The 27,277-nt window shown below is 40.9% G+C and overlaps 1 protein-coding gene across 1 annotated transcript in view; it reads right to left on the bottom strand.

Moving 5' to 3' along the window:
- Positions 1-26,222, bottom strand: part of znf827 (zinc finger protein 827) — a 309,120-nt gene extending 282,898 nt beyond the window's left edge. The window contains 1 exon segment of the mRNA XM_084319389.1: positions 26,127-26,222. Within this exon segment, the coding sequence (XP_084175515.1) occupies positions 26,127-26,169 (43 nt within the window). The 5' untranslated portion in view covers positions 26,170-26,222.
- Positions 26,223-27,277: the final 1,055 nt, after the last annotated feature.

Below are 27,277 nucleotides of genomic sequence, written 5' to 3'. Positions count from 1 at the left end.
GAGCTCCCCCAATGCCAATTCTCTGGCGCCGCCACTGTACATTGTGCTTCATCATGCGTGGAGGAAAGGGGGGGGGGGGGGGTCGTTTATAATTCCTTGATCATCAGTAACGGCTTTATGTAGTATGGGTGGATATATTGATCAGACTGTTTGCAAACAAGGAAATGCACAATCGGGTCGAAAATAACGTTACTGCCCCCTTACCGTGCGCCGATGAGACTGGCGGAGAAAGATCCCAATTATTCGACGCCGATCACCTAGATCCATTTCCGGTTTGTATGGCGCAATAAACGCCGAAATCATATCGATTATTGGGTTATGGCAGCGATCCATATGTACTATAGTGTCTGTCAGGAGTCCCGTAGCGAGATGTGACTGCTGGAGGAATTTCCTCTACGCACCGATGACACTTTCCGGTTTTTGAGTGTGTAACTCGCCCGACCATCCACCAGGCGGCGGTATTGAGCCGTTGCAGTCCCATCTAGGGTCCCGCTAGGGCACCGGGGGTTGGGTGGATGAATTATGAATGCCATGGCGAAAAAATGAAATATTGATCTCAAAAACGCTGTACAGCGATGTTGGCGGTCAAAGCATGGCAGCAATAATGCTGGGAAGCGATTTTGGCGACCAATGTGTTAAGGAATCAAATAGTCTGCTCTATGGCTGCATGCTAACGCTAACGTTATTGTTTTGAAATGCGCAACTGTCGGAAAAACCTGGCAGCGATAAGAGGAATCGATAGTCACAGAGGCATGCGATTCCAGGAATCGGGAACCGGTTTTCAATTCCCATCCCTACTACTATTATCTGATTGGCGCATCCCTAATCCCTAAATTCTGACATTACCATAACATCTTTCTCATTACGGCCGTATGTCATAGTTCTTTTAGAATTCTGAAAAAGATGCACTAATTTAAGTTATAGAGCCAATATTATGCCCATTTTTAGTAAACTGTTTGGGTAGAAAAGGAGAACATTTACAGTATATGAGCGAGCCGCCATATTGAAAAACGGAGAAACGTAAATCAAGAGTCAGACCAGGGCATATCAGGGTTTTTTTTTGTGCAGGAGTGAACAATAATAGATCAATAGACATAAAGAAGAATAAACTATTGTGTTAAATAGTGACGTAGATATGGACTAGATTCCGTATAATATAACAGAAGAAAAGGCTTGACAAAAAATGTGACACTGTAGCAAGAAAGGCTGGACTACAAACAAAGCATTTCAGGAAGTATTTGTGTCCGAGAGAATAATTCCCTTTGGCTGGACTTTGGATTTTGTAACTCTGCAGACATTCTACCTGCACCTCCAGCTATATAACACACAAAGGTTAGGAGAAAACACAAAAAGCCTAATATGGCCTCTTTAAAACATGAACTTAACTTAAAATATATAGGGTGAATTCAGCATTGTCTAAAAAAAGACTGTCTGAGACAGTCTCACTCTCCGTTTTGTGAGAATTACCCAAGCATACATAATTTCAGATACATGAAGGCTAACATGTCAACAGTGCAGTTGGAAACATTAAGGCCTCAACTATGCAGATATCCAGGGCCCAGGCATTTGTTAATTATGTAAGTATTCAAAGCTCAATTCAGTATTCGGAAGCTTTGTTTTCATATTTTCATAATAAACACAAAAATTTTGCCATGGGGACAGGTTCGATTGTGGGACCGCTACTCAGGCAGCTGTGTGTAAAACTAAGCGGTTATTGGTTTACCTACTATAACTTAGGGCTGGGCAATATGGCCAAAAATGATATCACGATAACGATATGATAATATTATCATATCACTCTTTTTTATTTATTTTTTTTACAACATGTATGTTTATTTTGCAGCAATTCTTTGTCGTTGCCGCTAGAGCTGCCGCGGTATTGATGTTTTCCTTACCGCACGGATTTGCAAAATATGTCCTACCGCCGCGGTTATTACCGCACGCACAAAAAAAAAAAAAAAAGTTTGAATGCATTTTTTTTTTAGTAGTAGTCTACTTTTTATAGCATATAGCCTGCCTCTAGTCTAAATGTCGATCTTTAGAGGATGACTTTGCAGCATGAATATTGTTTGGGATTCGGCAAGCACGCATTAGTTATTGAAAGTGAAACACGGATTCGAAGTTTCCCCTCTGGTCGTGCGCCGTTCACTCGGTGTCGCGGGCAGGGGTGGTTACCCCCCCGACCCTTTCTTATTATTATTACTATAAAGTTACTACTTTATAATAAAGGCATTCGTTTTGTGGCATTACCATTATATAGTTATACGTTCAATAACATCAGCGTATTTACCGGACCATCTCAGTTCCTTTCTTTGCTCAGAGCGTGCTGAGTTGTCCCATTCTGCGGTCTGTTAATAACGTTTTCAATCAGACAAGTGTATAGAACGAAGGGCTTTTATTATAACATTCGTTGCAGACAGTAAAATCATTATGTCTCGTTTACTACTCCTGAGGAGCGATGGTAGTCCACTCCGGCGGGGAGCTAAAGCTAACGTTATTAGCCGTATTGTGATGAGCTCTGATCAATGGCTGACATTCAGGATGTAAAAAACTGCAGGACGCTCCCAACGTGTGACGCGTCTCTCTTCTGACCAATCAGTGGTCTGCAATGTTTCACGTGACTTTTCTGGTACCCAATAGGGTCGCTTGGAACCTCGATAGAGGAGTGGGGTATATCTGCAGAGCCGCAAGCCCAACGAGAGGAGTTATTATTATTATAAAAAACAGCGGTGATGCGGTATTCAGCCTACTCTGCGGTGGCCGTGATGTAACAGCGATACCGCGGTAATGCGGTAATCGCGGCAGCTCTAGTAGAGCCATATGAAATCCGCGATCACGGAATCGCGGACGGAATCGCGGAATTGAGCAATAAAAATGGAATTACCTGTTAAACGTGGAATATTGCAGAATTTGCCATAATTTGGACTGTAATTCCGTTTTCGGGATAACGGTGGAACGTTTGGTGCAAAGCAAACATGACCGGGAGTCCGGGACGCTAAAGCGTGTTACACCGCGCGCGTCACTTCCACACTGCTTCACAACAACACAAGCGTGTAGCTGCTCCGGTATTAACAGCATCCAAAAAGCTACGAAATACCACACTAAACCCTAAATTCAGAGCAGAGCAGTATCCGAATGATTTTTATGGCTCCGGCGATAAGTTGTTTTGTAAATATTGTCAACATACTGTGATTGGACCCGCAAAAATACGTGCGATGATCATTTGGTCTCGAAAGGGCATGTCAAAAACAAGGGGAAACACCGTGCTTCCCAAAACACTATAGATGGAAATGATAGCTTCTAGAAGTTCTAGCTAAATCTGGTGCACCCATCCATTTGTTTAATGCAAACGATTGTCATTATACACTGCCCTTTATAATCTAAATAAACTTAAATAGCTATGAAACGTTACAGTACATAGGACTATAGATGGAAATTATAGCTTCTTGCTAAATCTGGTGCACTCATCCATTTGTTTAATGCAAACGATTGTCATTATACACTGCCCTTTACAATCTAAATAAACTTAAATAGCTATGAAACGTTACAGTACATAGGACTATAGATGGAAATGATAGCTTCTTGCTAAATCTAGTGCACCCATCCATTTGTTTAATGCAAACGATTGTCATTATACACCGTCCTTTATAATCGAAATAAACTAAACTAAAGGTGCCTAAATTATGCATTACTATATTTCATCACAATATAATAGATATAGCTAGGTTACTGATGTTGTCATTGTGATAATGTCAGTAGTAGCTAGCTGTATCTATTGTTTACACTTGAAATATGTATTTTTATTTTGTCACAATATTAATTGAAAAATATTGTGTAAAATTGAACTGTGTTTCTGAGTTGCAGCACTTAAAAACATTAAAAAAGACTGTTATATCTTATTGAATTGTGGACATTTATTCATTCCCACTTATTAGACACAATTTCTGATGGTAAAATGAGCGTAAAAAGCAAAATACAGAATTCTGCAATATTAAAACGGAAAAAACGGAATTTGGGAAAAAATAAAATGGAATTTGGAAAATAATAAAACGGATTTCATATGGCTCTAAGCTCTAGTTGCCGCCATCTTTAGTGTTACAGCCCCTCACACTCCAGTTCTCAGGCTGCAGCTGGTTTGAAAGGGAAAGTAAACAGGCTTCTCTGCTGGCTGTGGCTCCAGGGGAGTTGAATAATTCTGGCTCTGCTAGTTTCTTTTCTATCTTTTGGCGCTTTTTTGGTGGACAAACCACCACACATGTGCACCGTGACTCGCGACTGGAGAAAAATATCGATATCGATTATTAAAATATATTGTGATAATTATCATTATCGTTTTATCGCCCAGCCCTACTATTACTTCTACATGCTGCCAAATATGTTCCTACCTGCGGGCATACTGGAATAAAGAGCCAGGTTTGATTGTTGAGAACACAAACTAGACATGAGCCCCCTCAACCCAAACAAGGCACAGACAGAGCAGCAGCGAGATTTATTTTGAGAAGAAAATGTAACCAATCTTCATGGTAATGGCAGAGATGAAGACACATGCATAGAGTGCAACCCAGCACACCAGAACGTGTTGTACTCTTCTGAACACACAGCAGACTTCTTATCTTCAGGAGAAAAGTTACAGACAGGGATATATTATATTTTGAACTACAATAAACAAACATGCTTAACATTGCAATTAATTATGAAATGTTAATTTTATTGTTTTTAATGGTGTTTTGAGAGTATTCGGATACTTACTCTGAAACTCCAAGGAGTATTCAAAGCCTGTAAATGCTATTCGGACCAGCCCTAAAAATATTTTACTTCCGTTTGGCTTTTTTTCCCCCATATCTAAAAAGAGTGCAGTGTAAATTGTCCATGTGTTGTTGTACTATTAGACAATTTCCCCCTGTCAAGCACCAAAAGCCAAGATGCAGAGCTGCAGAAAAGCCTTAACCGGCCAGGGCTTGAGACTAACGATGTCCCGTCGTCCCGGGGACGATCAAATATTGATTTGGGACGAACAGAAATCATTGCCGGGACACAAACGGGACGAAGAGGATTTTTTTTTTTCACATGAAATGTCAATTAGCCGACTGTCAGTGCGTGCACATGCACATATTGCTGTCAAACGGTGCGTGTCTCGTGCCGACTTAGTTGACAGAGAGACGGCAACAAAGTCTAAACGTTGCGTGATTTGCTGAATCCAATGACTATATCCGCCGTCCCAACGCAGCGATACGCTAATCCAGCATCAAGCTCCCGCCCACCATTCTGATCAGCAAACCACAGGTCGCGCTGCAGCAGCCCCAAATTTATCTCGACATCGAAAAAGAAATAGGTTAAGAAATGCCAGGAACTGGTGATACTTGCTGTGTGCGTGAACATAATCCCTTGGACATGAACTGACGGTACGTTTTTATTGATATATCATTGGGATCCCCCTCCGAAATTGGTCAACACGTCACCATGCATTTTGGCCGGAGCTTAAAAAAGCACGGTGGACGCGCGCGGTGGACACCTTACGTCTGTGTTTATAATGAATGAATGGTAAAACGGATTATATTGAAACATAGTGCGAGCACTCACAACAACTATTCACACAATTTAAAACAGCCCATATTTATTATAGTTGACAGTCGCACGAGACCACTATACAAGAACCGCGAAAATATCAGAATGTTATAAAAATAAAAATAAACGCTATACTGGCATCCTCACAGTGAAGAGAGCACCGCAAATATGCTGCGCTATTTGAAGAGGATAAACACAGCAGAAGAAGATGGAGAACAGACACACACTGACCAACAGGGAACTGCATCCAACAATACAACCCCTGACTCTAACGTAAGGACACATTTAAATAACAGAAGTGTAATGTTATCGCAACGCCCCAACCCTGGACACCTTCAAAACTGCTCTAAAAACACACCTCTTGACCAAGGCTTTTCCCCATCAGTTAGTTTAGATTAGATTAGGTCCATTATCCATTATCCCTAACCTTCCCTCATCCCCTTTTTCCCCCCTATTTCCCTAGCCCTATTTTTTGTCCTGATTGTGAAGCGACCTTGGGTTCTATGAAAGGCGCTATATAAATTTGATCTATTATTATTATTGGAACTGTATATTATCGACACGTTCTAGTTATAGCTGCTTATTATCTTTGTGCTTACAATAATCAAAAGGTACGGTACACAGTTGGTCTCACCCTCTGTGCCATTATCAGCACAAAATATGTCCCCATATGATCAAATTGACGTTGATATATTATATATATTAAAAAAAAATGGGACGGTTTACATTCACTTTGGGACGGTTAAAACTGTATTTCGGGACGGTTCTGGGACGGTGGTGAAAAACGTTAGTCTGGAGCCCTGTAACCGGCATATCTAAATGTTATTGTCCATCTCTTTTCAATAGTTACTAGGGGTGTAAAGGTACACGTATCCGTACCGAACCGTTTCAGTGTGTACCGTACCAAACGGCTGTGTACCGACTACCGAGCGTATACAACGGTATGTTAACCACTAACGACCGCCCACCAAGGGCTGTTTTTTTCACAATCTAATTTAATTATTATTCTTTTTTTTATTATTTTTTACAAGTGGATTATTAATTTCAATATAGAATATTCGTTGACAGCCCTACAAGTACAATTAGTTACTTCACACTACATCACCCCTGAGTGGAACATGGAAAGCCAAACTTTCCCCCACTGTACCGAAAACCCATACCGAACATTGAATTCAAAACCGAAGTACGTACCGTACCGTGGTTTTTGTGTACCGTTACACCCCTAAAGCCGACCACAGACGGCAGGCGAGCGACGTCGCCTGGCGATGCGATCGTCTGTCGCTCAACGACAATCGCTTAGCACCCCACACCAGACCCGACCGTTCAGGTATAATAAGCTATATGTGTCGCTCTGTTTAGCTGGGGGGTGTTGTTTCCCCCCGGGAGATATGGGAGGACAGACCGGACGTTAGGTTGTCGTGAAGCGAGCGTATTAGCAGGTAGCTGTGTTGTGCATTACGAGGGAAGTATTAACCTGTAAAACCCATATTGAGCTGGAATTAAACCACCATATACGAATACGACCTCTCCTCATTCTTCCTGACATTACTGCATGACTGATCGCTACAATACGTTCACTACCACCGATTGGACAAGTATTGTTATGCACTGCCCAAATGTTAGGCTGGGCGTTTTTTTTTTTTTTTGCCTGCAACAGGGCAGTTTTAAAACCAGAGACAGTGGACAGACTTGTCTTTCTTGCCTGCAACTTAAAGTAATGGCTTTGCTTGTCCAAATGACAATACTGACCAAATTGAGATTTATTTTTCTCTTGTCCATTTATTTTGTTTGTTTTCTAATTTAAAATACAGTTTGAAACCGTCTGTACACAGTAGGCTATGTGTGCTAGCAGAACTAGACTCCAGTCACGAGTCACGGTGCACATGTGCGGTGGTTTGTCCACCAAAAAAGCGCCAAAAGATCGAAAATAAACTAGCAGAGCCAGAACTGTTCAACTCCCCTGGAGCCACAGCCAGCAGAGAAGCCGGTTTACTTTCGCTTTTAAACCAGCTGCAGCCTGAGAACTGGAGTGTGAGGGGATGTAACACTAAAGATGGCGGCAATGACAAAGAATTGCTGCAAAATAAACATACATCTGTTGCTAAAAAATAAATAAAAAATGTAATACTTATAACAATTCGATAATTATCGATATCGAGAAATATGATAACATTATCATATCGTTATCGCGATATGATTTTTTTCCATATCGCCCAGCCCTAATGCACCTGCTGAGAGAGAACGTTTTTTCACAGAAGACGCTAACTGTTCTGTTCTCAACCATAATTTTCTTTGGACAATAAACCTTACAAACTACATCAGCTGCAGCCTGGACATTAAACTCCACAACTTCTTTTGTTACCCGAGTATAAAAACATCTAGTAGGTGCATCGTGGCGTATTGTCAATTTATTAGTTAATGACAAGCGGCCACTAAACCTTAAGTTCTCCAACTAACGTTATTTATTTAAATAGTTCCTGTTAATGGTAATTAACATAAGTAGTAGGGATGCCCCGATCGATCGGCCACCGATCGTTATCGGCCGATAATCAGTATGCGATCGGTGATCGGTGATAATGCTTTATTTTCGCCGATCGTCAAAACCGATCGAGCGGAGATCTCACTCGCTGAGTTCTGTCTCAGACACACAGAGCTGGAGCGGCTCCGTCTCCTCCTCCTCCTGCCCCTCCCTTCCCTGTGTAAAGTGTAAACAAACAAGCTCGGGCAATAGTCTGCTCTAACCTAGTGCATGCGAGCTCCGTGAGCTAACGTTAGCTACCGTTACTGTTTAAACAGAATGACCCAGTCTAGGGCTGTCTTAAATACTTCGAAGCTTCGAAGCTTCGTTCGATGGCACAAGCTTCGAACATTAAAAAAATATCGAAGTTTAAAAAAAGATATATATATATATATTTTTGTTCAAATTTTTTTATTTTTTTTTTTTACTTCGCTTTTTGTGTGTGTGTGTGTGTGTGTGTGTGTATGTGTGTGTGTGTGTGTGTGTGTGTGTGTGTGCATGGGGCCATTGGGTGGGGCCGGGGGACAAATACACTGGAGGAAAGTAACCCAGCTCAGCACTGCCCAAATTATATCATCACTATTGCCTGTTTGAAGGATATCATCCTCAAACACATATACACCTACATGCCTTGTAGAATTCCACACATAAGAAAGAAAGATACTGGGATGAATAAACAAAATAGGAAATAAAATGTAGAAATGCATGCAATACATAAATAAATATGAATCTCCATATATGAAATAGAACATTTAGATAAGGTGCTACTGAGATGTTTTGGTGAGTTCTTTGTTTTTTTGTGGAAGTAGCCCTTCTTAAAAATGCATGAACATTCACTGATAATTGGTCTGTAGTGGAGTCTACAAGGTCTACATTGCCGGACCATGTAGAATCCGGACCTTGTAGACTGACATAATTCTGTGCATAGTTTAGTCTACACAGGCCATATTTCAAATAATCAAAATCTTACTTCATTCATCTTTAACATTCTTGATTTGGGGGATTGGTAGTTCCCATGAAACAGCGATCCACCTTGAATTAAATCACACAGCCGAGTGAAACCTTGTTGGCTGCGTACGTCACAGTCACGAAAGGGGTTACTTAATTAATTAATCCAATCCACTTTATTTATAGAGCACATTTAAAAACAACAAAGTTTACCAAAGTGCTGTACAAGTCCCACAACATAAGATAAAAATAAAATAAAAATCTCGAAGCTTTGAATTAAAATCGAAGCTCGGCCCCGAAGCTTCGATTGCCAAAAAAAGCTTCGAAGGTCAGCCCTAACCCATTCAACTATTCACTTTTAGTTTAATACATGAGGCATTGTTAAAGGTATCTAGCCGGCTAGCTACTGATAGCTCCTGATATCAACAAATGCTCCAGCAATAGTCTAGTAGACGTGCATGATAGCTCACATTAGCTCACTGTTCAAAACGAAACGTCCCATTAAACTAAATAGTTCACTGAGGCGTTGTCTTAACGTTATCTAGCAGTAGCTACAGATAGCTCCTCCTGATATCAATGTCTTATAACACTGATTCGATGCGTATTCGAGCTGAGGGCATGTTGAATGTGATCAATAGGGTCCAGCTGCAACTCCGGAGAATCCTGGCCGTAGCTGGAGGCTACTCGAGTACACACAGACAGTGGAGCTGTTTGCAGATAGCGAGCATTTTGACTTGTTGCGTGGTGGCGATGTCTCGCAGATAATACAACTACAAGTATGATTATATAATATATATACATTTTATAAAAAAAAATTTAAAAAATTTAAAATTATATAAAATATTTTTAATATTTTTAATATTTTTTTTTTAATCAAAAGCGATCGATATCGGCCGATATGGCTCAAGACGATCGGTGATCGGTATCGGTGGCAAAAAACGTGATCGGGGCATCCCTAATAAGTAGCATGGTAATAATACGTAGGTTATTGATCAATGAATCATGTATTGATAAATTTATGGTGTACAAATGATACACCAGTAGAAGTCATGTTATTTCCTCATTGTCCTTGCTGTGTCGCCTGCCGTCGCCTATATTTAGCCAGGCAACAGAAGTTGCTGCGCGATCATCGCTCGAATGTGGGTTGTCTCATTCATAACAATGGAAGCGATACAATTCTGTCGGTCGCCCGCCGTGTGCGGCTCACTTAACACTTTGATTGCCAGCCATTGTGCCCATCATTGTACCCAGTCTGCCACCGTTGAAAGCCTATGGAGATGTTTACCTTCTTTGCAGGGCTATAACTTTTTAAATTGTATTGCTATATTGACATTACTATGGCCCATTCAACATCGATTATCTATCGTTCAGGATGTGGGAACGTTATATTTTTTCATTCATACATTGTTGTGTTAATACCTTCGAGAATATAAGTATGTTTTTAATCTTTTCTGCTGTAATTCCAAAAACAGTAGTTATAGGCCCTGAAGCATATAGATTATCGATTGGTGTTTCTTTCCCATACACGCTATATTAAAAATTCAAATGTATATGATCGGTATACATTATGCTTCATCATGCGTGGAGGAAAGGGGGGGGTGGGTCGTTTATAATTCCTTGATCGTCACTAACGGCTTTATTTACTATGGGTGGATATATTGATCAGACTGTTTGCAAACAAGGAAATGCACAATCGGGTTGAAAATAACGTTACTGCCCCCTTACCGTGCGCCGATGAGACTGGCGGAGAAAGATCCCAATTATTCTACGCCGATCACCTAGATCCATTTCCGGTTTGTATGGCGCAATAAACGCCGAAATCATATCGATTATTGCGTTATGGCAGCGATCCATATGTACTATAGTGTCTGTCAGGAGTCCCGTAGTGAGATGTGACTGCTGGAGGAATTTCCTCGACGCACCGATGACACTTTCCGGTTTTTGAGTGTGTAACTCGCCCGACCATCCACCAGGCGGCGGTATTGAGCCATTACAGTCCCATCTAGGGTCCCGCTAGGGCACCGGGGGTTGGGTGGATGAATTATGAATGCCATGGCGAAAAAATGAAACATTGATCTCAAAAACGCTGTACAGCGATGTTGGCGGTCAAAGCATGGCGGGCAATAACGCTGGAAAGCGATTTTGGCGACCAATGTGTTAATAGTTACATAAACTAAAACAAACTGATTTATAGAAGTTATTCATGTTACCACAAAATCCTGTTTATTTTGCATTCTCTCTCTCTGTGTTCAATGATTTGAAGTAGCCAAACGTTACACTATGAAAACTAACTGGTGGATAGTTGATGATAATAAATATTTCACTTCATGTGTGTGAGTGTGTGTGTGTGTGTGTGTGTGTGTGTGTGTGTGTGTGTGTGTGGTGTGTAGGCCTGTCGCGATAAGCAATAAATCAATTTATCGCCCGATAATTCAAATGAATGCAATGATTTTGACGGGCGCGATTAATTGCTATTTGCGTGTTTGTTTTTATGAGGCGGAACCAGTACCTCTTGTCAGTCACTCTCCGTGTTAAATAAAGGTGTATTGCACTTTGAAACGGTTTCCTTGCATTATTATGCTATTATCATTATATTAGTAAAAAAAATAAAAAAGGGTTAATTGAAAACTTTTGGGAAATACATTTCTCAAAAAAAAATCTCAAAACCGCAATAATATCACTTATCGCAATAATTTCTGGGTCAATTAATCGCCCAGCAAAATGTGTTATCATGACAGGCCTATGTGTGTGTGTGTGTGTGTGTGTGTGTGTGTGTGCGTGCGTTTACTATAGGCTACTCTTTTTGACATGGATTAGGCTAATTCACGTTTACAATCCTGATTCCTGAGCCTATTCTATTCTAAAGGAAAATATTGATTTACATATCATATGTATATTAGGGATGTTAACAATTAATCAAAGATCGGTTGAAGATTTACTTGAACACGTGACATTTACTCGATCTACTATCAAACAATGATATGTTACAATTAGAGCTGCCGCGGTATTGATGTTTTCCTTACCGCACAAATTTGCGAAATATTTCCTACCGCCGCGGTTATTACCGCACGCACACAAAAAAAAATTAAAAAAAAGTTTGAATGCATTTTTTTTAGTAGTCTACTCTTTATAGCATATAGCCTGCCTCTAGTCTAAATGTCTATCTTTAGAGGATGACTTTGCAGCATGAATATTGTTTGGGATTCGGCAAGCACGCATTCGTTATTGAAAGTGAAACACGGATTCGAAGTTTCCCCTCTGGTCGTGCGCCGTTCACTCGGTGTCGCGGGCAGGGGTGGTTACCCCCCCCGACCCTTTCTTATTATTATTATTATAAAGTTACTACTTTATAATAAAGGCATTCGTTTTGTGGCATTAACGTTATATAGTTACACGTTCAATAACATCAGCGTATTTACCGGACCATAGCAAGGCAAGAAATACTCAATTCATATCTCAGTTCCTTTCTTTGCTCAGAGCGTGCTGAGTTGTCCCATTCTGCGGTCTGTTAATAAAGTTTTCAATCAGACAAGTGTATAGAACAAAGGGCTTTTATTATAACATTCGTTGCAGACAGTAAAATCATTATGTCTCGTTTAGTACTCCTGAGTAGGGATGGGTATCGTTAGGATTTTATCGATACTACTACTCTTATCGATACTGCTTAACGGTTCGGTACTTTATCGATACTCTTATCGGTTCTTTTTGATTATTTTTTTTGCAAGAAAAAAAGACAATTAATTAAGAACAGAATCGACATTGCTTTATTATTTATACAACTTAATACTTTATAAATAAGTATTATAAATAAATATAATTTCTTCAGCAACAGCAGCAGCAATGTTCTTTTATATAACTTTATAAATAAATATAATAAATTAACATAATTTCTTCAGCAACAGCAGCAACAATGTTTTAAATGTGTCTGACTCTGAATTATAGACTTTTTATAATAAACAACAAATGCAAAAGGCTAACAGAACTGTGACACTCGTTCACCCTATCCTCTGTCATCCTTCCTCTAGCTGCTAGGGAGAAAGGACTTTGGGTGGTGGAGGGAGGTAGAGGGAGGATGTGTGGTGGCCCTGGGCTCACTGGCCTGGGACACATTGGTGGCTGACGCCTCAGCTTGACGATCTATAAAAAGTTTTTAGATTGTAGTATTTGTAGCTAAACAATTATTTTGTTTATTAGCCTATTTGTAATAATTCGTTATTAGCCTAGGAAACTCCGTATCTTGGCTTACCGGCTGCAGTGGACGTGGATGCAGATGGACCACTGCGTGCAAGGCAGTCGAATACGGCGCATTTCTGCACGCTAATATCATGTTTTGCCAACAAATGTTTTGATAGGTTGCTCGTATTGCCACCCTTACTGGCAAATGTTTTGTTGCACTTGTGGCAACGTGCATTGTCGGCATTGACCCTTGTAAAGTATATCCATACTTTAGAACGCTTCGCTCTATCCGCCATGATCGACTCAGTGCATGCAGAGCTGCTGTCTGTGTGCAGCGCGCTATAGCACGGGGCGTCGGGGACAGAACTTTCATTAAGGAGTACCCGTATGTAGTACCCGTATGTCTATGTGTAGCACTAGCGAGCGACTCGCGAGGAGTGTGTGTAATAATTGACTCGCTGGCTGCGGCTCGCTTCTCGTGCAGAGACAGAGAGAGGATCGTTCGCAACTTTTAAATAATAATAATAATAATAATAATAATAATTTCTCTAGAGTATCGATAGCAGTACCGAGGACGTCGGAGCTTATAAATACTCCGGTATTTTCTAATATAGTACCGGTTCCCGTTCAAAACCGGGGTCCGGGGGGCATCCCTACTCCTGAGGAGCGATAGTAGTCCACTCCGGCGGGGAGCTAAAGCTAACGTTATTAGCCGTGTTGTGATGAGCTCTGATCCAACGTCAGGAAATTGGTCTTTTCTGACCAATCAGTGGTCTGCAATGTTTCACGTGACTTTTCTGGTACCCAATAGGGTCGCTTGGAACCTCGATAGAGGAGTAGGGTATATCTGCAGAGCCGCAAGCCCAACGAGAGGAGGGTACTTTATTATTATTATAAAAAAACAGCGGTGAGGCGGTATTCAGCCTACTCTTGCGGTGGGCGTGATGTAACCGCGGTAATGCGGTAATCGCGGCAGCTCTAGTTACAATGTTGTCTGTCTCTTATTACATAGTAGCTGTCAGTAGAATGGTGGATTTTCAAAGCATGTTTCAATAAACAGATAGAGGGTGCAATATAACTATGACGGGGTGACAACCACCTCTGTGTTTGGAAAATAAGCAAGAAAAAATAAACACGAGTGACGGCAAATTGCAAAATGGAGCGGGCTAAGAGAAGCGTTGATTTTGAGCTGCGACCCACAATGGGCCGAAAAAATAACCCAGACAGTCTGCGCATTTATCAAAAACTACATGATGATGGTTGATGGCAAAGGATTGTGGCAAATGATGCACCTGCTTGAGCCAGTGTACCAGGGGCACAATCACCTCAAGCGAGGTACACCAATGGCAAGTTCAGAGTTGCTTGCGCAACATCACCACTGCTCACAGGGTTGCATTGACGACAGACAGCTGGACTGCCCTGATGATGACCGAAAGCTATGTTACTGTCACTTGCCACTACTTCACAGAGGACTTGCGTTGCGGGTCACCACTCCGGTGTTGCCAACTAGTTTGCTAGGTCTGCATATGCAGACCACCTCGCGTAACAGTTAAAAGAAGCCATTCCCCATCCCTGGATACAAATCCGACTGACTGGTGAAAACTGGAAAGTCAATGCTGGGAGATTCCCCAGGCTGGCAAAGCTGGCACGCCAGTACCTCTGCATACCCGCAACATCGGTACCATCCGAGCGAGTGTCCATGCTGATTTTCCTCAACAAGAACAAATAAATCGGGACCATGTGAGTCAGTCTGAGAATAGGCTATCTTGTTGCAATAATAATAATAATAATAATAATAATAATAATAATAATAATAATAATAATAATAATAATAATAATAATAATAATAATAATAATAATAATAATAATAATAATAATAATAGCCTCATTATCACGTTGGGTGCCATTCACGTAATATTACGTGTTTGCTCGCCAGCGGTTGGGTGCCAGACACGTAATATTACGTTTTTGGTTCGTTTTGTTTTTTTTCGATTTTAATATCCTATTCAATGCCAGGGACCCGTATGTTGCCGTTAGAAGACCTACTGCGACGCAGAGGGTGCAGTACCGACCAGATTCCTCCAGGTGGCGGTATCGAGCTGCAGTAAACCCTGTTCCAGACCCTGTGTTACACTGAAAGGTCTCCGGGCGCAGATTTTCAGTAGACGGCAAGGCTAGAGGTTCAATCGGTCGCATCCAAACGTCTACGGGACATCCGATGCATATGCTGTGGTGGGTTATGTCGTGGGCCAATTGGAAATCGGATGGAGCTGAGATATCGATCAAACAATTGGAATATTATTTTTGGAATACTCACGATCAAAGGTAAGGATCATCTGACGTAAATTCTGGCTTGATTGTGCAAGATTTTCATACCGATCCAGCTGATCAGCGTTTTTAGTAGGGATGGGAATCGAAAACCGGTTCCTAATTGTCCGATTCCTGGAATCGCATGCCTCCATGACTATCGATTCCTCTTATCGCTGCCAGGTTTTTCCGACAGTTCAAAACAATAACGTTAGTGCCAGCATGCAGCCATAGAGCAGACTATTTGATTCCTTAAGGGCTCAAAATTGCCTGAAATGCTCCCGCTGTTTGACTGTTAGAACCTAGTCATTCATTTAATTCGGTGTAACCTAAAGCCGCGGAGCTAACGCTAGCTAACGCTAGCTAACGCAGAGACAGAGAGAGCTCAGGTCAGGGCCGGACTGGGGAAATAATTCATACCGGGAGATATAGCACGAAATATAGCCCCAATCAGGCCACTTTTTAAGTGGGGGGTCTGGGGGTCCCCCACCCGGAAATTTTTTGTTACAAAGACTTAATTTCCTGCATTCTGGTGAATTTTAGTGCATGTGAATCACAAACTAATGAGCCAACAATTGCTTAGTACAATGTACTGTTATGAACCTCAAATAAAACTGTTGTGGCACTAGCAATGGTACTCTCTCCACCTTCAAAAAGAAAAAAGCAAGAGCACAACATATTTTTCTATTTACTATTATAATACAGTTAACCACTCTCTCCACCTATTCAAACAAGGCAAGAGCACAATACCATATTCACTATACTGATGCACTACCCATCAACAGTTAAAATAGCCCTTTACACAAACATTAAATAACAGACCTTTCATTACAATACTATAATAACAGTAGCCACTGCCAGAATAGTGACACATGTATCACGTGTGGTGAGCACACGCATGCATGCACAACGAAGACAGAAGATTGCATTGTCTCAATCATTTTAACTATAAAATGAGCTCAAAGTATGAGCTCACTGACTGAAATTTCCAACAAAAAGCATCAATTGTCAAATAATATTGATCACATTAACTAGACTAGATGTTTTTGAGGAAATTAGAAAGGGAACAACAACTTAACCCTTGTGTCTGATCAGATTCTTATTTGTTTGATAACTTTGCAGTGATTATGTTTGTAGCCAATGTGGCAAAGGTGTGTAATCTTTGAATTATCTTTGAATTATTTTGACTCTCTCTTTCATAAATTATTTATTCGACTTCAAAATCATAACCACCACATATTGTTTTTTGTAATGTCAGATTTAACAACTCCTTTTGGGAGTGTGCCATATGCCATTCCATTCGCCGCCTCCACGGTCAATCAGTTGTATCGCCTGGTCCCGCCTCCACCAATCACAAGCGGCAGCACGGCTCCATTGTGTGTGTGTGTGTGTCCGCGTGAGAGAGAGAGAGTCAGAGTCAGATAGTTCTCCAACTCTGTCGCAGACAGTGAAATCCTGGTTGTTCCCCACCCACCTGGTTATCTAAAAACTATCGCGCCGCGCCGCCGCCACAACTAGAAACAATGGCCTGTGCAGGCCAGGCCACCGGGAAAACTCCCGGTGCTCCCGATGGCCAGTCCGGGCCTGGCTCAGGTAGAAAAAGGGTAGAAAGAGGGTGGGGGCGAGCGGGGACCGGGGAGGGGAGCCATGTGTGTGTGTGTGTGTGTGTGTGTGCGCGCACGCGCTGGTCTTCTGAAAGACCAGAGCAGAGGAATAACGACCTGTTGAATGCAACTACGGTTAAATAGATAAATTAGTTTAAGATATTGAACTGTAGTTGCATTCAACAGGTCGTTATTCAATAGATTAATTAGTTTAAGAATAAAAAAATTATAAAAAATTATAAATGAGTTTAAGAGAATCTCAAATACATTATTTTATTTAAGTGTATAGTTAATATATATTTTTTTTTTACAGTTTTTGTATTTTTCTGACATGGGGGCTCAACAATAAATGACAATCAGAAATGTCAAGTTGCATGTTGTTATTCTAACCAGCTTAGTTCTGTTGCATTTCCAATTTATTTATTTAAATTTGTCAGGGATCGATAAGGGAATCGATAAAGAATCGGATCGATAAGCAGAATCGATAATGGAATCGTATCGATAAAATCTTATCAATTCCCATCCCTAGTTTTTAGCTTTCAATACCAATGCCGTTACTGGTAATCAATAATCAGAACCCCCCCTTTCATGCATTCATGATGAAACATAATAGTGTATATATTTGATTCGGTAATACTAGCGTGTATAGGCAAGAAACGCCAACGCAAATAGTAGAATTTACCTATATGGCTATTGCGCAGCCTTTCAGGAATTACCCCATACCGCTGTAAAACCATACTTATATTCACCACGGTATAACACAGGAATGTATGCATGGAAAAAATATCTAATTTTTGCATCTTGACCGGAAGAAACAGTGTCAAATGACTATAATATTGTATCCATAGCTATAATATAGAATATAGATTTAGCTCTACAAACAAGGTCACACAGTTGTATCTTTTAACGCTTGGCCCAGCTACAGTGGTCCGCATCTAATTGTGTTAAAATAGTCTTGTTGCTTCGTTAGTACGTTAGTTGGTCGTTTTCAACGTTTTATGCACGTAATCTGTTATTTAGTTAGGCCTATTGGACATTTTCATCGACATAAGTAGATTTAAAATGTTTGTTTATTTATTAAGTTAATATAAAACCGTGTTTAGAAAATGTTTGAGTTTGTTAAATACATGCTTTACATGATTTTCTAAGTTGCGAGTGACGTATTTATTTATTTTTTGCCACCACATATGCAGCTCGCTTAAAGTCGACAGAAATGTGTTTTAATATGTCTACTCTAGGCCTCTACATTTCTATATGTTTCATATGCCATGGAATGTTGTGAGAATGCAATATGTCGCTGCTATGTAAATAAACATGTTGATTGAGGAAACAAATACATTTGTTATTGTTTGGTATTTTTTGTTACAATTACTTGATTAACTCTTTCACTGCCACACGACAGAAGGTTAACCCTTTACTATCACACAACCGACGGCGATGCTCCATCATTAGCATCATCCGCGGAGCTAATGATGCTAATAATGGAGCATCACCGTCGGTTGTGTGATAGTAAAGGGCTAACCTTCTGTATTGTCACAGTGAAAGGGTTAACCGGCTGTCGTGTGGCAGTGAAAGGGTTAATTGATTGTTAGTTACCGGTAGTTATAAATGATCGAGTAAGGAATGTGCTTACAATTTGCAACCCTAATATATATATCATCTTTTTTTATGATCTTATCTCCTGTGCTGGCACAACCACTACCATAGCATGGAGTGGAGAGATAACACATAATACATATAATAACTCATGGAGATATACTTAAAAGCTATTTATAATTTTTGGCCGGTAAAAGAGCTCTCTGGTTTTTTTTTTTTTTTTCAATTGTATGTAGGGTAATGATAAACAATGTCATAGTAACTGGTGGGTGTTATATTATTCCAAGATAATAATGCCTGTCTCTCTGTGAGTGGATGTCTTGTGGTGATGGCCAAGTTGGTGGATGTCTCATGGTGATGGCCAAGGTTGCAATGACTGTTCTACTTAGGCCTGCCACGATAACACATTTTGCTGGGCGATTAATTGCCCCCGAAAATATCGCGATAAGCGATATTATTGCGACCGGTTAGAGAATTTTTTTTTGAGACATTTATTTCCCAAAACTTTTATTTTGAAGCCCACCGCTCCGTCTTTTCCTGTGTTTTAGACTTTTATTTTGAAGCCCACCAACCGGACCGGAAGTATTGTTGTGATTATCCTAGCAGAACCTATGAGCCGACAACTTGTCTCATCCGGTTCTGTGTTTTTGAGCTAATGATAAAACAAATATTGAGATTGTTGGTGAACAACTAACTTTAGGTTAGTTTTAACGTTAGCTACTAACGTTAGATGCAGCTACTACAGGCAATCAACGATGAGGAGGAAGCGTCAAAGCAGTATATAATAGAATAGCTGTGGTGCGTAGGCACTGCAGCACGACTCGAAACTACCTACTACGTCCCTGTGTCCAGTCCTTTGACTAGCCCCACCCGTTCATTGTAAACAATGATGCATGTAATTGTATTAACGTTATTCTGTGTTGTAGCTATGCTATACGTTGTATTTCGTTTGTTAGCTATTTAGCTAATGTTGTTAGCATTGAATGAGAATCAACACTCGATCTTTCATCTTTATTTAGCAGTCCAGTTTCTCCGGGCAGTAGCGAGTAACTACTTGGGTCTAAAAATAGCTAACGTTACACTATAAATAACGCTACTTGGTTAAAAGGAGCAACACTATTGAGAAATGTAGTTAAGCTATGTGGCGTTGCCCCACGGAGCTCCTGTGCTGTGCTCTGTAGTAAAGCCAGCGTCCCGCCTCCCAACACGGACAGTGACTGACAAGGGGCACTGGTTCCGCCTCATTAAAACAAACGCGCAAATAGCAATTAAACGCGCCCGTCAAAATCATTGCATTAATTTTAATTATCGCGGCAATTAATCGATTTATTGCTTATCGCGGCAGGCCTAGTTCTACCCCATATTGGTTATGAGCACCACTGAGGTCATGGATCAGCTTCATATCGTCTTCTGTCCGACCTACAACGTCTAAACCATGCCTGCTCTACTTCATTGCTGGGCTAAGTACTTCTATTATATTCATATATATGCTATACTACATCTATCTATTGCTCCTATGTCCGCCCACTACAAACACAGGAACTCTATAACCCCTGTCCCTGTCTCCCTGTGAGTGGATGTCTCGTGGTGATGGCCAAGGTGGTGGATGTCTCGTGGTGATGGCCAAGGTGGTGCAATCCTCTCTACGTCGGTCCCCCATACTTCAAATGGATCCGAGGCGAGCGGAATACAGACACGCATACATTCATCAAAAATGGAATATGACATTTAGCCTTTATCTTATTTTCATACCAGCGCTCATTTCTCTATGCTTTTTCTTTTGTTGTTGTTGTTCTTAGCTGTATTCTATTAAAATGTTTAGGCGGCCGGGTAGCGCAGCGGACTAAGCGTCTGTCTACCACCACAGAGCCAGTGGGATCGAATCCGGCTGTGGTGCCTCCGGCTTGGCCGACCGTCCATACTAACACAATTGGCAGTGTTAGCGGGTGGGAAGCCGGCGTGGGTGGGTCCTGGTCGTTGTAAACAGCGACTCCTACAGTTCGGTCGGGGCGCCTGCACAGCAAGGGAAGGATCTGGGAGAGGTAGTGTGACCTTCCACACGTTACACTCTCCCAGTGAGAGTCCGCGCTGCCAGGTGAAAAGAAGCGGTGGGCTGGCTACACATGTGTCGGAGGAAGCATGTGATAGTCTCCGCCCTCCCAGACCAACGGTAGGGGGTAGAGTGCGCAACGACCAGGAAGGGGATTGGGAATTGGCATAACGACTAACATTGGGATGGGAGAATTGGTTGGAATTGGATTGGTCGTTTATTCTATATTTGTATTCATTATTCATCCAGGGACCTTGGTGTTACCATAGGGAATGAGTTTGAGATCGCCAAAGTGCAATACCGACCGCATCCAGATAGACGGCGGTATCGAGCACGCTTTGAAACCTAATATCTTGGCCAAATGTCACCGGGCGCAGTTTTCTGGGTCGGGCCAGTCGAGCGGTTCTCCCGGTTCCATTGAAGCGTGTCAAATATCCCTGATCCATATGTTGTGGTCAGGGAACAAAATAAGCACCCGCCAAGTGCCAATGGCGTGTAGATTTACTCTTTGGCTGGTAAATTACGGAGGCTACTCGCCACCCTGGCGTGTAAAAAAATTGGGAGCCAACTTTCAGAATTTTCATAAAAGAAATTGCTTATTGTCAGCAGTCGCTTCAATACGCGACGTGTGTCCACGAGCGCGTGTGTGTGTCCATGAATCGTTCCACCCCTAGTTTGTTCAATACAAATGCCGTTACTGGCAATCAAATAATCAGAAACGACCCCCCACCCCCTTTCATGCATTCATGATGGAACATAATACCTATTATATAGATTTGATTTGGGAATAGTAGCGTGTCCAGGCAAAAAACGGCAACGCTTACAGTAGGATACACGTATGAAGCTATAACACAGCCTTTCGGGAATTACCCCAGACCACTCTAAAACCATACACGGGAATGTATGGCTGAAAAAATTTATTATTTTTCACATACTGAACAATATAGTCAAATAGGCCATAGTATTGTATCCATAGCTATAATATAGAATACAGTTATAGCTCTTCAAACAAGGTGACGCACTCCTATCTTTTAAAGCGTGGCATTGCTACGACGGGCCCAGTCTAATAGCTGGCACTGAATGAGTTAAATAAGTTGTACAGCCCATGGGGGCATTACCTTGTGATTTCGGGATTTACAAATAAATTTGATTTGATAATAGAGTAGCTACTAGCTAGTAGCTATAATGAGTCTATTGATAAAAGCAGTAATGGCATGTAATTAGGGATGTCCCGATGACATTTTTTTGTAAAAATCAGGTGACTGCAAGTTCTGCAACTAGTGGATGTCCCTCATCCTTGACATAAATCATTTGATGTATAATTAAATCAAAGGAAATGCGTTTGTTTTGGCCAAATTCTTCTGCTCTGTGTGACAATAAATAAATGAATGATGATATGCAATTTAAAACCAAAACTAATGCCTCAGTATGAGTTTAAGACGTGAACATGGTCATGTTTGTTGATTTTTTTTTTAAGTTAAAAAAAATCCAGATTTTTTTTTATTTTTTTTATCCCGATCTTCTGAAAGATCTTCACGAGATCGGATCGGGACATCCCTACATGTAATGTAATCTAAGTAATGGCAATGGTTACTCACCCTACTCATGTACAGTAAGCATCAAGACTACACAGCATTTACAGACATAAATAAACTTCATGGCTCATCTCCTACTCTGGGAATTCAGTAGGTGGTGTCAGAGAGGCAACTACCCATGTGACCTAAGGATAGTAGTACTAGTACTGCACTTTAAAAACATGTCAATACATTTGAAATGTTCAATTGCAAATTAAATCAATCATTGTTTTTTCTGGTCAATTAATTGTTTAGATGAATTTATTAATCAATAAAATAATCGACAGATTAATATACAACAAAATAATAATTATAACCATCTTGTATTAGTGAAATTAATCATAGCAAAAATGTTGATAAAGCCGGATATAAAAATCATTACCAAAATAATCGAAATGATATTGCAAAATGGTAAAGCTGTAGGTTTACACCTCTATTTGGAAAAGCCATTCAAATTGCTAGTACCCTACTTCAGCGACTAGGCTTTATCGTATGGAATTGTGTATGTGTATATGTTGATATTATGGTGCTACATGTTATGAATTTTAGGCCATTCTATGGCTCATATAAAAAATATATGCTTGGCTGTCTAGAATTGACTACTATTGGGTAGGCTCTTAGTCTTTAGTGTCAGCTCATATAAGATCATATTTCTTGCTTTCTGAAGCAAGATGAAACAGAAGCGCAGGCCAATATTCTGATGCACGAACCAACGTGTGTTTCATAAGAGTGATAACTGTAACAGGGGTGATGTATTCACATTATTAGGCTACCTAAAAAGTATTAGACTATGCCATGAGTTACATGATTCCCTGTGGATTATATGGCTATAACAATATTAGAATGAACATATTACATTGGCTCCATTATGTGTTACAATACAATACCAGCCAGTAGTCCGACAGTTTTGGGGAAGTTGTGATAGACATCATTTATAGACAGCCATTTACTACATCATTTCAGAAGGTTTAAACCCAGTTGAGTTTGTATGCAATGTAATCAGACCAATCAGCCGAGCAGTCATGGAATCCTCTAATCTCTTGCACATAAACTCTTTCCGATATTTCCCAAATCCACCTCAAGTGAGCGTAAATGTTTATGTTTTTTTTTTTTGCTGTTTCCATCAAGCTTTTCTAATGCCATACTTCAAAATGTGCATAAGAATTAGGGCTGGGCGATTCTTGCTAAAATGTGAATCACGATTTTTCTCTCTAAGAATTGAGATCACGATTCTCTCACGATTCTTATTTTTTCAATAAAATCATTTAAAAAGTAAAGTAAAAAGTAAAAATAAAAAAATTATTACAATTATTTATTTTTTTAAATCGTCATAAATCAAATCAAATCAAATTTATTTGTAAGGCCCGACAACACACGTTAATGTCCCCATGGGCCGTACACGTCTTCTTTAAACAAGTCAAGAAGAAACATAACAATAAGTCAAGAACAGAACAAGAACACCATAAGGTCCAACATATTTAAAATAAATGAAAGAATGCAAGCACTCCCAGACATAACTTAGAAATGAGATTGCATAGGTCTATGAATCGAGATCGCGATTTTTTTCCGATTAATTGTCCAGCCCTATTGATGGAAACATTAATTAATGTCAAGAGGCTCGCTGATAGTACCTAAGTGGCCAAAGGAAACCTGAACGCCCCCACACTAGTACACTCAGAAATAATGCACTGCTCCCTGGGTTGTAATGTGCTAAAAAAAACATCCTTAGGTAAAGCATGAGACACCAAAGTCTGATAAACACCCTCAGTGGGACAAGCACCTTAATTGGAGCAATGTGTGTATTAGAAGGTTGTCACTACCAACTAAGTAGTAAGTACTAAGTACTTGAAGTAGGCTTTTGTACAATAACAATCTGATCCGTTACTTCTAGTGACTTTTAGCGGGGTGTCCCTGGACAAAATTCATCATAATCCGTTTCTTTTTCATTATACAGTTCTAACACCCTTCTATGTGTGGAAAAGGTAGAATATCAAGCAGCTTTACTTTGATTTCTCAATGTTACATTTTCAATATAGGATTTTAGCATCTGGGGGAATTCTGCAATACTGATACCAATGTTAGCATGATACATGAGCCCAATATGCAATATCATTATTGGTAGAGGTGAAACCCTAACACACAATGTGTGAGTGTGGCGTAGATACTCCGTCAGTAGCATATGAGTGAGGGCTACTGTCCAAATATCTCTCTCACACAGACATACAGACACACACCACACTCTCTCACTGCGCTCTCACTCTCACCCAGCCTCCACCTCCACGCCTCCCAGCCAACCGCTGCAATTTCCCAAGTTCAACCCTGGGTCAAACCACCTGAGCGCTAGATCAGTGGATGTTGAAAAAGCCCATATTTTTGGTATGTTTTATAAAACTGCAGGAATGAACATATGGATGTATTTTACGATTAAGTCCCCCAAAGTTGTAGAAAATGAAATAAAGGAAAGGAAGTGCAGGTGCTCATCTATTGTTGTTCAAACCATTTCAGCTTTGAATAAAAAAATAACATGTCAGCAAATCAACAACTAAGAGAGGCTTTTGATCATGGCTGGCTATGCTGAACAGTTGGCATTGGTTGACATTTAAGAAATTAAGATGATAGTGTCATAAGCTAAATTTATTAAGTCATCATCGATTTAAGATTAATCACCCAATTATTCATGACATTTGCATACCAATGACTCATTAAGCTGTGTTCATATGCATATCTGAAGCACAAAGCACTTCCAAGAGCAAAAATGTCACACACGGGCAATTTCTCTAATAATCATTGCCCACATTCCAACTAAGCAATCGTCTAGTGGTCAAAGTGTGTTACTGCAGCTCTTCATTCTCTGGACTGATAAAAGCACAACCCTAACATCCAAGCTACGCAGGGTCAAATGTAACAAAAGTAAACCGACTTCCCTCCAAAAATCCACCGCATGTGTATTGTGACATGTGGAAGAATGTTTTTTAAAACGAAGGAACAAGTTATTGCCAGTATCCTTCTATAACCGCGTTATTGATCGTAGTCTGTCTGCAAGGGGGAGGAAAAAAGGCTGAACTTCAGGTGACCGACCATGGCTTTGACATACAGCCTGCTGCACACAGACAGACAACCCCGCTGAACCGGGAGGCAGGGAGGGAGGGGTGGAAAATACCTTCGCTTAAACATTCTCTCCACACTTGCAAAGTCGACGACACAACAAACTAAACCCCGAGCAGTTCCGTCCACGGGTTGGAGCCGTGCGGGAGGGAAAGTTAAGAGGTTTATTATGAAGTGAACCGAGCGGTGCTGCTAGATAGCGCTGTAGCTATAGCCGTGAACAGGAGGGCAGCAGCGGGTAGAGCCGGAGTCTGATCCGACTGACCCTTCATTTTATTGCGGCCAGATTCTCAGATCCTCCCCTTTCTCTCTCCCCTGAAAGAGACTCTGCTGGCGCGGACAGAGAAACCAAAACCGCTCGGCCATTATTCCTCTCTCACGCTCACACAACTGATACACAAGACAACTGACCGCAACCTTTTAGAGCAACGGGACCTTTATCGATTAGACTCTTCTTAATAAAGCCACGTTACCATGTCTGCACTCGCCTGGCTGAGCTAACGTTACCCATCTCGCCAACAACATGGCTGCCTCGCAGCTCGGACCTAAAAAAAAAAAATAGAAAAAAAAGCAGAAATAACCTCCGCCGTGTCTTTGTCTGTTTCACCTCTTTAACCCTAAACTACTGCGCAAAACACACCGAAGAGCCGTTAAAATCGCACAAATCCAGCGGGACGACTTACGTGAAGGCAGGCGCTTGGGTTGCTCCTGCTTCCTCCTTGGCATTTTCCCCCTTTTTGATCACATTCTCGTCCTTGTTTTAGGGATAAGAAGAAAAAAGGTTTTTCCCCATTGAGCTTGTAGGCGCGAGTGATGGCAGGGACTCGGCGGCTGCACCTGGCTCTCTGCTCTGCTCGGCGGGTTAAAGTGTGTTGTGTCGGGGGAGAGAGCGGAGGAGGCGCCGCTGTTGTTGTTGCCGTGTCTTGACTGTGGCTGCTCTCGGTGTAAGTGTGTGTCTCCGAGCCCCTAACTAACACTAATGCAGGGATCAAAGGGCAGCAACAGCAGAGCACACACACGCACGCACACACACACTCACACACACATTCGTGCGCGCGCATATACACACACACATACACACACGTTCGAGGAGCCCGCGAGAGCAGCGCGGACGGACAAGGTGCCCCCAAGCTTTCTATGGCTGGAAACAAAATAGATGTGTTTGAGAAACAAACAAAAAAAGAGATTTATTTGATTTACTTCTCTCAAACTTGAATGAATGATATTCAGGATGGTATAGCTGATCAAAATCACAATACAATTCGATCCAAATATGCTTCCATTAAAAAATGCTTATTTATCTCTCAGGAAAATAATGCAAATATGGATGGCCATTTCAATTGGAAACCAAGTGAGTTGTTGTTGCATAATGTGGATTTAGCTATCATTTAGCATGAATACAATATCCACAATCGTTTTTATGAATGAAAATAATGACCAACTAATGTCAGATTTAAATACTGAAAGTGAATTATTTGAAATGTTATGTGCCCTATTTAATGTCCACACTCATTTAATCACTGGATTTTATAATGACACAGTTGATACTTCAAGTCAAGTCAAGTTTCCTTTATTGCCACGCAACCAGGTTGGTGGTATTCTTGTTCGGTACAGGCCAGGGTGGATACATAATACAGTACAACATGACACAATAAATACAGCACATCACAACATAGCACAACATAAACACATAAACACAGAGAAGAATCAAGTCCATCGGTCAGGAGCTTGATGATGGAGTGCACACTGCTGGACTATTACTAATGTCGACGTTTAACATGTTTTAAGATCCAGTTTGTAATCCATTCTGTTATTGTTACTAACAAGTTGCTAC

The sequence above is a fragment of the Notolepis coatsorum genome (genome assembly GCF_963971535.1).
Source record: "Notolepis coatsorum genome assembly, chromosome: 7".
Lineage (NCBI taxonomy): Eukaryota > Metazoa > Chordata > Actinopteri > Aulopiformes > Paralepididae > Notolepis > Notolepis coatsorum.
The sequence above is the reverse complement of the archived record's forward strand: the minus strand, read 5'-3'. Positions and strand labels throughout refer to the sequence as shown.